This window comes from Callorhinus ursinus, unplaced genomic scaffold (assembly GCF_003265705.2).
Source record: "Callorhinus ursinus isolate GAN/ISIS: 27379988/994484 unplaced genomic scaffold, GSC_fseal_2.0 scaffold69, whole genome shotgun sequence".
Lineage (NCBI taxonomy): Eukaryota > Metazoa > Chordata > Mammalia > Carnivora > Otariidae > Callorhinus > Callorhinus ursinus.
The window spans coordinates 1,157,811-1,173,376 of NW_027397131.1; the positions used below are offsets into that span (position 1 = coordinate 1,157,811).

General features: G+C 36.9%; 1 protein-coding gene across 3 annotated transcripts in view; it reads right to left on the bottom strand.

The window, feature by feature from the left end:
* The window catches only part of REEP3 (receptor accessory protein 3), a 103,257-nt gene that overhangs the window by 45,764 nt on the left and 41,927 nt on the right, over nt 1-15,566 (bottom strand). For all 3 annotated transcript variants that reach the window (XM_025850170.2, XM_025850168.2, XM_073886208.1), the window contains exon 2: nt 4,064-4,136. In XM_025850170.2, coding sequence (XP_025705955.1) covers nt 4,064-4,136 — 73 coding nt within the window. The remainder of the gene's footprint in view (nt 1-4,063; nt 4,137-15,566) is intronic.

Here is a 15,566-nt window from a genome sequence, read left to right on the forward strand (position 1 = left end):
GTTTTGATTTGAGCACAGCATCTGTTTTATCAGGTGCAATCTACTATTTGCAGGCTTAAGGGGAATGGTAGTAGTTAGGGTGGAAAGAAGTAAATTAATCTAAAATGTTTGCTTTCTGAAAACAATTTTGAAGTAGATACCAGTGGAATTTAGGTAATAACCAAATTCCACAAAGAAACTGAGCTTTGGGTAAGTCAGACTGGACTGACTACTCCTTAACCCAGCAGAATCAAAGCTGAGAAACTAGACCAATCCACTTAAGAAATGTACACTCTTCAATTCTTCTTCCTTTTCTTATTCTTTTTTTTTTAAGATTTTATTTATTCATTTGAGAGAAAGAGAGCACGAGGCAGAGGGAGAGGCAGACTCCCTGCTCTGGGGAAGGAGCCCAGCATGGGGCTGGATCCCAGGACTTGGGAGATCATGATCTGAGCCAAAGCAGACGCTCAGCCATCTGAGCCACCCAGGCACCCCTTTCCTTATTCTGAATATTCCTTTAGTCATTCATTCAAAAAATTCCGAGTACCTACTATATATACTATGTACTGTTCTGGGTAGGGGAACATAGTTAACAAAACAACAAAACTCTAAGGAGCTGTTTCCGGTGAGGAGGACAAACACACATACAAACAATATCAGGTAATATAAAAGGCTATTAAAAATATAACAGGGAAATCTGAAGAAGATTAACTTTGCTAAGAAACTACCATATGCAAAACAAAGCAAATGTGGATGGGATCATTATATATGAAAACTTGAGAAGAGAGTTCTAGTAAAACTGTTATGATCAGAGTTAGGTTCAGATTAAGTTTAGGCGAGGCTCAGCAAGAAAATAATATTTGAACATTTTGTCAAAAGTAAATTTAGACTGGAAATACTTAAAGAACTGCCAACGTTTTCAAAACCTTCTAACTTCATCTTTAACCATTTTGATCGTAGTTGATTTAGATGCTTATGAGTCCTGTCCTGGTACTGACTGGTTAAGCGGCCTCAGTGCCCTTCTTAAAAAATATCCTTATTTTTGTGGCCCTGGAAGGTCTACTTTGGACGCACATCTACTGGCAGGTTGTGGAAACCGTTCCTACTTCTTTGTGAAGCTAGAATCCTCACCTACTTTTGTAAAGGTAGCATGGTAGCAGAGAAAGAATAAAACATTATAAACAAGATATCCAGTCTGGTACCATTCCTGCCTTAATGATCCATGTGACCCTGGACGAGTTGATTTACTTCTCTGAGACTGTAATACTGAAATATTTTCCCTGCCTACTTTATTTATTGGTTTAGAGTTGTAGTGAGGACCAGTGAGATATTATGGTACATGAAATAATGTCTCCCTCCCCCAAAGATGTCTATGTCCTAATTCCTAAAACCTAAGAATATGTTAGGTTACATGGTAAAGGAGAAATCAGGTTGCAGATGGAATTCCACTTGCCAACCGGGTGACCCTAAGATGGGGAGAGGATCCTGGTTTACTCAGGTGGACCCAGTGTAATCACAAGCATCCTTGTAAGCAGAATAAGGAGGCAGAAGAAAGAACCAGAGGGATGGAAACATGAGAAGTCTCAGCTCAACGTTTCTGGCTTTGAAGAGGATGAATAGAACCATAAGCCAAGGATGCACGCAGCCTGTAGAAGCTAGAAAAGTTAAGGGAACAGATTTTTCCTTCGAGCCTCCAGAAAGAGTAGAGCCCTTTAGATCGATGTCAGATTTCTGATCTCCAGGACTGCAAGAGAATACCTCTGGGTTGGTTTAAGCCAGTAAGTACGTGGCAATTTGTTACCGTAGCAATTAGAAACAATAATATATAAAAGTATTTTGAAATTGGTAAGAAATCATATAAATGCAAATGTTCTAATGTGATATCTCAGCTTGGTCTCTCTAGCAGCCTTGACCGCAGATAACATGGTCACCAGGTCTTCCGGGCTGTATCATATTTCCTTGTTAAAAGGTAAATGCCCTGCCTTTTCTGTTCTGATGCCTGACCATTTCTGCTTTTAGGTTTTATTTCATTTGTGGAGAGATGATCACCATGTAACTATCAAACCAACTGCCTTTCTACCTCCCTAGTTTCTCTTCAACTAATTCTGATGTTCCCAAGAGGATGATAAGTGAACTTTTCAGTCATAATATTATAGCAAAATTATGTACAGATAATTCCTACTCCATTAATGAGTTATTCGCTAAAAACTACAAGGCAATATGTGAAGTATATATCTAAGTACACACATGTATGCATACATATGTATATATAGTGACATATACCAAGTTTTATAGTTTTTCCATCAGTTTCAATGTTACTGGATTCTCTTCCACAGCTTATCTTCAACTTATGAAGCAGAATTAAAATTTCAGGGTTAGACCATTCTTATTAATCCCAAACTTAGAGACAAATACAGTAATAAAAATTTGAGTATTAAGGGATTAAAACACACAAACCCATGTTTTTAAGTCTCTAAAAATTAACACTAACAAAGTTAAACCGATGCACTATAAGAAATAGATAAATACTTTAGAATGGTCAGTCCCTAAATAACACCATCTTTTTTGCTCTTTTGCCATTAACTTACACATGACAGGCCTATTTCTTTTTTTCAAATTATTATACCTTCATATTTCTTACTGTTACTCCCTTTTTATTTTAGGGCATGGTATTTGTGTGCCCACTGGTAATATCTTCGTATTACTACAGCTTCTCATATAAACTTCATTTTCAATTTGTACTTAATTTTTTTCCAATAAAATCACCCAGATTTAGAGGCAAGATAGGAGAATACCACAAATACATACACAAAGACACAGAGGCATACCAGTTATTGCATATCCTGTTTATAATGCTTTATAGGGGAAATAGGTGCAAAGTTGAGAAACTTCTCCCTGTATATTTCAACTGTAGTTAATTAGATACAGAAAAAAAGATCTCCTTTAATAGCAGTATGACAAATATTCCAAATAAGAAGAAATGTATCAGCTAGTACAGTTGACACTTGAACAACACAGGTTTGAACTGTGCAGGTCCACTTACATGTAAATTCTTCTTTGAAAAATATAGTACAGTCCTATAAATGCATTTTTTCTTTTTTTTTTTTAAAGATTTTATTTATTTATTTGATAGAGAGAGAGAGCAGGAACGCAAGCAGGGGGAGTGGGAGAGGGAGAAGCAGATTTCCCGTGGAGCAAAGAGCCCGACGTGGGGCTGGATCCCAGGACCCCAGGATCATGACCCGAGACGAAGGCAGACGCTTAACGACTGAGCCACCCAGGTGCCCTAAATGTATTTTTTCTGCCCTATGATTTTTCTTAACATCTTTTCTCTAGCTTACTTTTTTTTTTTTTAAAGAGCAGGAGAGTGAGAATCCTAAGCAGGCTCCACGACCCAGCAATCATGACCTGAGATGAAATTAAGACTCTGATGCCAAACCAACTGAGTCACCCAGGTGTCTCTCTCTAGATTACTTCTAATGGAGTATTTAACATACATGTGTTAATTGGCTGTTACCTTATGGGTAAGGCTTCTGGTCAACAGTAGGCAATTAATAGCTAAGTTTTGGGGGAGTTAAAAATTATATGCAGACTTTCTACTGCGGGGAACCCCTGTGTTATTCAAGTTTCAGTTGTAAAGGCTGATTTACGAAGAAAAAAGACTGCAATTGTCAATAGTAATGAGGTATCTGTATATTTAAATCAATTAAAAAGCTATGAAAAAAGGAAAAAGGTTTGGGGTGAGAAAGAATTATGTTCTCAGTCTACCTATAAATTCACAGGCTAAAAAACAGACGCCCCCCCCCAACTTCTTAAACTGGAACTTAGACAAAATGAGTAAGAGATCCAATTGCCCATTTGGAAATCATACACTTACTCAAATGCCAACTGACAGTGAACTTTTTTTTTGAAATTCCACTTTGGAATTGTACTCAAAATTAGCTTATGAAGTTAGTCTTTTTATTTACATAACATTTTTAATCAAAAACATTATCCCAGCTATTTCTAAAATAATGATTTTCTAGTCTTATATATCACAGATACATTAAGCTAGAATTAATCACTCACAAAACTATATACTTACATATTCCTTCACGTTTTTTGTCTTCACAGCTTTGTATGAATAATATGCAGGATAAAGCATTCCAAACACCAACCTAAAAGTAAAAGTATGAGAAGACTAATCAAATACAATAATGCTTTTAACTACTTATAAAAATTATACCTAATACAAAAGTAGAAACTACATGGAAACATACAATGGTGTATATTTGTATGAATGCAAATTTGTGCACAGACTAAATCCACTCAGAAAGCAAAGTAAAAATACTTTTTTTTTTTTAAAGATTTTATTTATTTATTTGAGAGAGAGAGAGAATGAGAGATAGAAAGCACGAGAGGGAAGAGGGTCAGAGGGAGAAGCAGACTCCCCGCTGAGCAGGAAGCCCGATGTGGGACTCGATCCCAGCACTCCAGGATCATAACCTGAGCCGAAGGCAGTCGCTTAACCAAGTGAGCCACCCAGGCGCCCAAAATACTTTTTTTTTAACAAAGAGGATTTTAAAATTCTAGGTACAGTATCATGGGAAAAAATTTATATTTTAAAAATCATCATTTAAAAAAACTTTCTCATTGTACACCTGAAACTAATAACACCGTTAATTATACTTGAATTTAAAAATAAAGCCTTTGTCATCACAAAAAATGGTCTATGGTTCCTTGAACATTTGGAAAATGTAGAAAATCACCAAAAATAAAAATTGTCCCAACCGTACCAGACAGAACTGCAGGCAACATTTTATTGTATGCAAATCCTACTTTTTGTCCACATGTAATATTCCCAAAACCTAAATACAACACGTGTGCACACACACACAACTTGTAATACAAAAGTAGTCCTTTACTCTATTTTGAGAAGTACTGGCTACTGATTATAATAATGGTGCTGTCAATACTTGATATATTACAACATGCACTGAAATAGCTCTCTTTAAACATTTATAAAATGCCTAAATCATTAACAAGATTTAATTTAATGCCATCTGTTAAGATTTTTTTGCCAAATCACAGATCCAACAGGTATGTACAATCACATATACCATGAAAGGACAGACCCGGAAATGGAACAACACCTATACATGGCTTACAGTTGGCATTTTCAGGTAATACATCATGGAGTTTTTTGCCCTCAAATATTCTACAGTATGTATTTTTAATACCTTCATTACATTCCACATTGAGATTCCCTTAGTTTATTTAAATAATCCCATATAATAGGTTTTTTGTTGACTTCCAGGTTTTTTCGATTGCACAGAACATAAAAACAGTTCTCTGTCCATTGATACGCACTTCCTGGTTAGGATGTTGCTGCTTCAAAGAGTACATACATTTTTACCTATCATCAAAATGCTCTCCAGAGAAGCAGTTCCACTTTACATTCCTATACATGGCTGATCGCTGGCATCATTATTTAAAAAACAAAGTTTGCCAGCTAAATAGGGGAAAAATAATCTCACTGATGTTTTAATATACATTTCTGAATACCAGTAAACATGATTTTCTTTTCAAGTGTTTACTGGCTTTTTGATGCATATGGTGTATGATATCCTGTTGTCTACTTTTCTGATCTATTTAAAAAAAATCTTTTGGAATAGTTTTAATTTTACAGAAATGTTGGGAATACACTATCGTTACTATAAACCCTATATGTGTCCCCTCTTATCTACATATTGCATTAGTATGGTACATTTGTCACAATTCACAAACCAATATTGATATATTATTAACTGAAGTCCATATTCTATTCAGATTGCTTTAGTTTTTACCTACCATCCTTTTTCTGACCCAAGATCCCATCTGGGATAGCACATTGTATTTACCTATCCTGCCTCCTTAGGTCCTCCTGGTTAAAAAAAAAAAAAAAAAAAAAATTCTCAGACTTTCCTTGGGAAATGACTTTGACAAGTTTTGAGTATTGGTGAATACCGGAGGAGATTCCTTTACTGGAATTTGTCTGGTGTTTTTCTCGTGATTAAACTGAGGTATGAATTTTTGAAGAGGTAAAGTACCATTTTATCCTATTATATCAAGGACACACTATCAACATGATTTATCACTGTTGATGTTAACCCTGACCAGCAGGCTGAGGTAGTGGTCAGACTTCACTGTGAGGTGACTCCCTACCCCAGCCCTGTCCACACTGTATTCTTGGGAAGGAAGCTGCTATGCACAGGCCATACTTGAACCAGGGAATTATGTTCCACCTTCTTGAGTGGAGTATCAATGCAAATTATCTGAAATTTTTCTGCACGGGAGATTTATCTATTCTCCACTTATTTATTCAATGATTTATTTATATCAATAAGGACTCCTATGTTTATTTTACACTTTGGGTTTTAATACAGTAGTACTTCATTTTGCTGCTCAAGGCTTTGAACACTGAGATCTTTCAGTTTGCTCCCGTGTCCCTCTGACAGACCTTATAATTGTGTGTTTTTTTTTTTAAACAATACTTTCTGGCATTATATAATGCTCCAGACTCATCCAATGTATATTCTGCCTCGTTCCTAGAATCAGTCATTTCTCCAAGGAGTCTTGGTTCCTTTCACTGGAGGGTGGTATTTAAGACCAAGTTCTGGGTGCTACACATGCTGGTACTGGAGTGTTGTAGATTCTAGGTCCTTCTTTGTCTATTTTGCATATTAAGCAATTTTTGTCTAGGTTCTTGTTATCTTTTGATATTGTTTATAAGTTGTTTTGATGTTGTTTGATACTGTTTTGGTATTATTTACATATTGCTAAAAATACATGTTGAACTATGTTTGTTGGGCTGTGATTAAATAAATACCACAGAGGGGTGGCTGGGTGGCTAGGGTCTGTGATTGAGCCTTGAATCAGGTTCCCTGCTCAGCAGAAAGCCTGCTTCTCCCTCTCTTCCTCTGCTGCTCCCCTGTTTGTGCATTCTCTCTGTCAAGTAAATAAATAAAATATCTTTTAAAGTTTTTTTTAATAAAGATTTTATTTATTTATTTGACAGAGAGAGAGTACAAGCAGGGGGAATGGCAGGGAGAGGGAGAAGCAGGCTCCTGCTGAGCAGAGAGCCCGACGTGAGGCTCGATCCCAGAACCCTGGGATCATGACCTGAGGGGAGGCAGATGCTCAACCGACAAAACCAGGGGCCCCTATAAATAAAATCTGAAAAAAAAAATACCACAGATTGGATGGCTTAAGCAGTAGATATTTTCTCATAGTTCTGGAAGCCAGAAGGCCAAGAGCAAGGTGTTGGTGGGTTTGGTTTCTTTTGAGGCCTTTCTCCTTGGACTGCAATGGTCACCTTCTCACTGTGTCCTCACATGGTCATCCCTTGGTCTGTTGTAACCTCCTCTTAGAACACCAGTCACATTGGATTAAGACACCTCAAAGACCTCATTTTAACTTAATCGCTTTCTTTAATCTTTTAACTCCAAATACAGTTACATTCTGAGGGACTGGGGGTTAGGACTTCATATGAATTTGGGGGACACAATTCAGCCCATAACACCTATATTTATGAAGTTTTATATTAAATAGGTGTTTGTATTTAATATTAAATAAGCTTTTTCTTACACTGAGAATGGATATCTACATTTCTATATTCTTTGTTCATTTATAGTTTATTTTTTGGTAGGGGAGGGATAGTAAATACCTGTTGACTTTGTTATTCCTCACAAAAATGAACCCTGAGTTTGGGGCTGTTGTCACCAGCTCAAAGGAATACCAAGTCTTCTGCTGGGGATTTATCTTCACCACTGGAAGCCACATTATTAACAATCTCTGCCTTAGTTAACAACACTACCCTGTGAAGTCTACTTTAGAAGAAGCCAATCCACAGACTCTGGATACAGGATTTTTAGCCTAGCCACAGAACCCAGGGCTTTAGGATTTAACACATGGCAACCCCTAAAAGGCACAGGGGTCATCCAGCCTAGTGAGTTCTGAGAAAGCAACAACCAAAACACAATTTCCAGGTCTGCAGTGTTCATCCCCACTGCTGACACAAGGTACAAATCCCACAGATAGCCATAACAGTTCTAGTTTACATATTTGAGTTAATTTCAGTCCACTTAGTATTTCCCTTTAGAATTTGGATACAATCGATTATCTTCCATAGTCCCATGTCCTCTTGTACCACTGGATTTAAATTCAACATGAGACTCTTCATTTTTGTCACTGTATGATCTTTTGACTCCCCCTTCCTCTGCTATACTATCTATCCAATCTCTAACCCAGTCCTGTTGGTTTTTCCTTGGTGAGAGTCCAAGAATCTATCTTCCTATTTTATTTTCAAACCCACGGCCAGTGATACATTTAGGCTCATGCCATCTCCTCTGACTTAACGGTGTCATTTCCTAACACAAGCCTCTGGCTCCAAAGTCAGATCAATCTTCCTAATATACCTGCTGCGCTGCCTTGCTTAAAGACTTCAGTAGCTGGCCTCCTTACCACCTTGTTGACCAGCCCCTGTGGTGGCTCATCAGAACATAATCTGAAAACTTCTTCCTTATATAAGCCATTTATTCCAACATGGTTTCCTCAATATGCCTTTTTTTTTCTTCAAGATCTACCACTTCTCCATAGACTTCTAATTGTTTTGAATTTTAGAATTTGTCGGATTAATCATTTTGCCTTTAGTATATTCTAGATTATATTTTTTTAATGTAACTGACTTCCAAAACATAATTTTCTCACATATAGTAAGGATTTGGTACTAGTTGATACTATGCTTGTAGGGGCGGTGCTTTGCTTTGTTTTTTAACCTCTGTATAGAATAGAATCAGTCAAATGAATAAACACAATATCCCTTAACACCTAACTCTTTTAAGAGTAGAAAACAGTAATGCATTTCATTTGGAACATGGGAAAGATTAAATGTCTTAATAAACAGTAAGACAATTTTTAAGGACCAACACTATTATAATTTATTACTGCTCTAATGTGAATATTACTGAGTAATTTATTACTAACATCTGCAATAGTTTTTAGGTTTTTTTTTTTTTTCTGGTTTATTTTCTTTAATATTGAGTCTTACTCTGGATGTTTGCAACCTGGGAGGTCGGGCATAAAGCCAAAGCATGAGCACAGTGTATAAAATCAAGTAGTTTATTTTAAAAGGCCACCTACAAGATAAACTCATGGTTTGTAAAGAAAGTGTTTGCTACAAATAAAATTCACCTATAAATTTGAATACTGTTTCAGTTACAGAGGCAGGAAGAAATAGATACTCATTTCCTCTTAATCTTTTTTCTGCCTAAAGAGTGAAAACTTTGCCAAAATACTCACAATACCTTTCCCTCCCACTAAGGTCAAGTTTTCTATATGTACACTGGCTATACTGAGAAATTTATACTACTTTAAAAAGAAATTTAAAAAAAATAAATAAAAAGAAATTTTATGCAAATGTATAGTAGAGATGGCCCTTGTATCATATTTTATATATGAGAAATACTTGAAATGGCTATTTTCTGGACAATGTTCAGACATAAATCTATCCTTCACCAAAACTATCTTAGAGAAGAGTGTTGTTCAAAGATGAGTCTCAGAAGCACCTAGTATGAGTGCTTTTAGTACTAGAAGTAATAAAGTTTTTAATGCATAAAAATTATCAGTATTTCATTAAAAATTGATGAAAGCTTTTCCTAATTAAGATTCTAAACACAGCTTACTCCAGACTTTTTAGAAGATGTAAAAGAGTAAAAAAAAAAATGACAAAATCAGTAGCAATTCCATTACTGAATGAACCATCTTTCTTGTTAAATGCTATTCCATACATTTATATATATTATCATTTTTATGAAATGTTCTCAAGTCTGACCTGCCATTCTCTTAAATGCTTTAAAAACCTTAAAGCACCAATAAAAGTTTAATAACAAAACTGACCAAGGGGTAATTTACATCTAAACAAGTTACAAAACACTAATTCTAAGGATTTAAACTTTTATTATAGCTATTCTTTTAAAAAATTATGAAATATTAAAGTCTACAGTATAGAAACAGAAGAGTATTAATATAATCCCCCTATATCTATCACCCAGTTTTAAGAATTACTAACATTGATCCTTAACATTCTGGCATTACTTTTCCAGTTTTTTCTATAATATCTTTAAAAAACACTATTTTAAAACATAATTAACACATTTAAAAACAATTATTTTAGGAACAGTATCTTATAACAGAATTAAAATATAATTAACTGACATCTTAGAGCATATAGATCTTCCTGCCGCTTCACTAAATGGGATTACGAGCATTTCCTTTCTTTCTTTTTTTTATAAAGGGCAGGTATGCGCCTCCACCTCTACCTCAAACCCCACTGCCAATATTTTTTTCTTTAAATTTTTTATTGTTATGTTAATCACCATACATTACACCATTAGTTTTTGATGCAGTGTTCCATGATTCATTGTGCATAACACCCAGTGCTCCATGCAGATTGTGCCCTCTTTAATACCCATCACCAGGCTAACTCATCCCCCCACACCCTTTCCCTCTAGAACCCTCAGTTTGTTTTTCAGAGTCCATCGTCTCTAATGGTTCATCTGCCCCTCTGATTTACTCCCCTTCATTCTTCCCCTCCTGCTATCTTCTTCTTCTTTTTTTTCTTAACATATATTGCATTATTTGTTTCAGAGGTACATATCTGTGATTCAACAGTCTTGCACAATTCACAGCGCTCACCATAGCACATACCCTCCCCAATGTCTATCACCCAGCCACCCCATCCCTCCCACGCCCCCACCACTCCAGCAACCCCCGTTTGTTTCCTGAGATTAAGAATTCCTCATATCAGTGAGGTCATATGATACATGTCTTTCCCTGATTGACTCATTTCACTCAGCATAACACCCTCCAGTTCCATCCACGTCGTTGCAAATGGCAGGATCTCATTCCTTTTGATGGCTGCATAATATTCCATTGTGTATATATACCACTTCTTCTTTATCCATTCATCTGTCGATGGACATCTTGGCTCTTTCCACAGTTTGGCTATTGTGGACATTGCTGCTATAAACATTGGGGTGCACATACCCCTTCGGATCCCTACATTTGTATATTTGTGGTAAATACCCAGTAGTGCAATTGCTGGATCGTATGGTAGTTCTATTTTCAACTTCTTGAGGAACCTCCATACTGTTTTCCAGAGTGGTTGCACCAGCTTGCATTCCCACCAACAGTGTAGGAGGGTTCCCCTTTCTCCGCATCCCCGCCAACATCTGTCGTTTCCTGACTTGTTAATTTTAGCCATTCTGACTGGTGTGAGGTGGTATCTCATTGAGGTTTTGATTTGGATTTCCCTGATGCCGAGCAATGTTGAGCACTTTTTCATGTGTCTGTTGGCCATTTGGATGTCTTTGGAAAAATGTCTGTTCATGTCTTCTGTTCATTCCTTGATTGGATTATTTGTTCTTTGGGTGTTGAGTTTGGTGAGTTTTTTATAGATTTTGGACACCAGCCCTTTATCTGATATGTCATTTGCAAATATTTTCTCCCATTCTGTCGGTTGTCTTTCGGTTTTGTTGACTGTTTCTTTTGCTGTGCAAAATCTTTTTATCTTGATGAAATCCCAATAGTTCATTTTTGCCCTTGCTTCCCTTGCCTTTGGCGATGTTTCTAGGAAGAAGTTGCTGTGGCTGAGGTAGAAGAGGTTGCTGCCTGTGTTCTCCTTTAGGATTTTGATGGACTCCTGTCTCACGTTTAGGTCTTTCAACCATTTGGAGTCTATTTTTGTGTGTGGTGTAAGGAAATGGTCGTTTCATTCTTCTGCATGTGGCTGTCCAATTTTCCCAACACTATTTGTTGAAGAGACTGTCTTTTTTCCATTGGACATTCTTTCCTGCTTTGTCAAAGATTAGTTGACCATAGAGTTGAGGGTCCATTTCTGGGCTCTCGATTCTGTTCCCTTGATTTATGTGTCTGTTTTTGTGCCAGTACCATACTGTCTTGATGATGACAGCTTTGTAATAGAGCTGGAAGTCTGGAATTGTGATGCTGCCAGCTGTGCTTTCCTTTTTCAACATTCCTCTGGCTATTCGGGGTCTCTTCTGGTTCCATACAAATTTTAGGATTATTTGTTCCATTTCTTTGAAAACAGTGGATGCTATTTTGATGGGGATTGCATTGAATGTGTAGATTGCTCTAGGTAGCATTAACATCTTCACAATGTTTGTTCTTCCAATCCATGAACATGGAACGTTTTTCCATTTCTTTGTTGTCTTTCTCAATTTCTTTCATGAGTATTTTATAGTTTTCTGAGTACAGATCCTTTGCCTCTTTGGTTAGATTTATTCCTAGGTATCTTATGGTTTTGGGTGCAATTGTAAATGGGATAGACTCCTTAATTTCTCTGTCTTCTGTCTTGTTGGTGTATAGGAATGCCACTGGTTTCTGTGCATTGATTTTATATCCTGCCACTTTACTGAATTCCTGAATGAGTTCTAGCAGTTTGGGGGTGGAGTCTTTTGGGTTTTCCACATAAAGTATCATATCATCTGCAAAGAGTGAGAGTTTGACTTCCTCCTTGCCGATTTGGATGCCTTTGATTTCTTTTTGTTGTCTGATTGCTGTGGCTAGGACTTCTAATACTATGTTGAATAGCAGTGGTGAGAGTGGACATCCCTGCCACGTTCCTGACCTTAGGGGGAAAGCTCTCAGCTTTTCCCCATTGAGAATGATATACGCTATAGGTTTTTCATAGATGGCTTTTATGATATTGAGGTATGTACCCTCTATCCCTATATTCTGAAGAGTTTTGATCAAGAAAGGATGCTGTATGTTGTCAAATGCTTTTTCTGCATCTATTGAGAGGATCATATGATTCTTGTTCTTCCTTCTGTTAATATATTGTATCATGTTGATTGATTTGCGGATGCTGAACCAACCATGCAGCCCAGGGACAAATCCCACCTGGTCATGGTGAATAATCCTTTTAATGTATTGTTGGATCCTACTGGCTAGTATTTTGGTGAGAATTTTTGCATCCATGTTCATCAAGGATATTGGTCTGTAATTCTCCTTTTTGATGGGGTGTTTGGTTTGGGGATCAAGGTAATGGTGGCCTCATAAAATGAGTTTGGAAGTTTTCTTTCCATTTCTATTTTTTGGAACAGTTTCAGGAGAATAGGTATTAATTCTTCTTTAAATGTTTGGTAGACTTCCCCTGGGAAGCCATCTGGCCCTGTGCTTTTGTTTGTTGGGAGATTTTTGATGACTGCTTCAATTTCCTTAGTGGTTATAGGTCTGTTCAGGTTTTCTATGTCTTCCTGGTTCAATTTTGGTAGTTGATACATCTCTAGGAATGCATCCATTTCTTCCAGGTTATCTAATTTGCTGGCATAGTTGCTCATCATATGTTCTTATAATTGTTTGTATTTCTTTGGTGTTGGTTGTGATCTCTCCTCTTTCATTCATGATTTTGTTGATTCGGGTCGTTTCTCTTTTCTTTTTGATAAGTCTGGCCAGGGGTTTATCAATCTTGTTAATTCTTTCAAAGAACCAGCTCCTAGTTTCGTTGATCTGTTCTACTGTTCTTTTGGTTTCTATTTCATTGCTTTCTGCTCTGATCTTTATTATTTCTCTTCTCCTGCTGGGTTTAGGCTTTATTTGCTGTTTTTTCTCTAGCTCCTTTAGGTGTAGGGTTAGGTTGTGTCTTTGAGACCTTTCTTGTTTCTTAAGAAAGGTTTGTATTGCTATATACTTTCCTCTTAGGACTGCCTTTGCTGCATCCCAAAGATTTTGAACAGTTGTGTTTTCATTTTCATTGTTTTCCATGAATTTTTTAAAATTCTTCTTTAATTTTCTGGTTGACCCATTCATTCCTTAGTAGGATGCTCTTTAGCCTCCATGTATTTGAGTTCTTTCTGACTTTCCTCTTTTGACTGAGTTCTAGTTTCAAAGCATTGTGGTCTGAAAATATGCAGGGAATAATCCCAATCTTTTGGTACCGGTTGAGACCTGATTTGTGACCTAGGATGTGATCTATTCTGGAGAATGTTCCATGGGTACTAGAGAAGAATGTGTATTCCGTTGCTTTGGGATGGAATGTTCTGACTATGTCTGTGAAGTCCATTTGGTCCAGTGTGTCATTTAAAGTCTTTATGTCCTTGTTGATCTTTTGCTTAGATGATCTCTCCATTTCAGTCAGGGGGGGTCTTAAAGTCCCCCAGTATTATTGTATTGTTGTCAATGTGTTTCTTCGCTTTTGGTATTAATTGCCTTATATAATTGGCTGCTCCCATGTTAGGGGCATAAATATTTACAACTGTTAGATCTTCTTGTTGGATAGAGCCTTTAAGTAGGATACAGTGTCCTTCCTCATCTCTTATTACAGTCTTTGTTTTAAAATCTAATTTGTCTGATATAAGGATTGCCACCACAGCTTTCTTTTGGGGTCCATTAGTATGGTAAATGGTTTTCCACCCCTCACTTTCAATCTGGGGGCGTCTTTGGGTCTAAAATGAGTCTCTTGCAGACAGCATATCGATGGGTCTTGTTTTTTAATCCAATCTGATAGCCTGTGTCTTTTGATTGGGGCATTTAGCCCATTTACATTCAGGGTAACTACTGAAAGATACGAATTTAGTGCCACTGAATTGCCTGTAAGGTGACTGTTACTGTATATTGTCTGTGTTCCTTTCTGGTCTATGCTGCTTTTAGGCTCTCTCTTTGCTTAGAGCACCCCTTTCAATATTTCTTGGAGGGCTCGTTTTGTGTTTGCAAATTCCTTTAGTTTTTGTTTGTCCTGGAAGCTTTTTATCTCTTCTTCTATTTTCAATGACAGCCTAGCTGGCTGTAGTATTCTTGGGTGCATATTTTTCTCGTTTAGTGCTCTGAAGATATCATGCCAGTCTTTTCTGGCCTGCCAGGTCTCTGTGGATAGGTCTGTTGCCAATCTAATGTTTCTACCATTATAGGTTACATACCTCTTCTCCTGAGCTGCTTTCAAGATTTTGTCCGTGTCTCTGAGACTCCTAAGTTTTACTATTAGATGTTGGGGTGGTGACCTATTTTTATTGATTTTGAGAGGGGTTCTCTGTGCCTCCTGGATTTTGATGCCTGTTTCCTTCCCCACATTAGGGAAGTTCTCTATAATTTGCTCCAATATACCTTCTGCCCCTCTCTTTCTTCTTTTTCTGGGATCCCATGTATTCTAATATTGTTTCATCTTATCGTATCGCTTATCTCTTGAGTTCTGCTCTCATGATCCAGTAGTTGTTTATCTCTCTTTTTCTCAGCTTCTTTATTTTCCATCATTTGGTCTTCTATATCACTAATTCTCTCTTCTGCCTCATTTATCCTAGCAGTTAGTGACCCCATTTTTGATTGCACCTCATTAATAGCCTTTTTGATTTCGACTTGGTTAGATTTTAGTTCTTTTATTTCTCCAGGAAGTGTTTCTCTAATAACTTCCATGCTTTTTTCAAGCCCAGCTAGTATCTTTAAAGTCATGATTCTGAACTCTAGGTCCGACATTGTACTAATGTCCATATTGAGCAGGTCCCTGGGAGACGGTACTACCTCTTGTTCTTTTTTTTTTTTTTTTTTTTTTTTTTTTT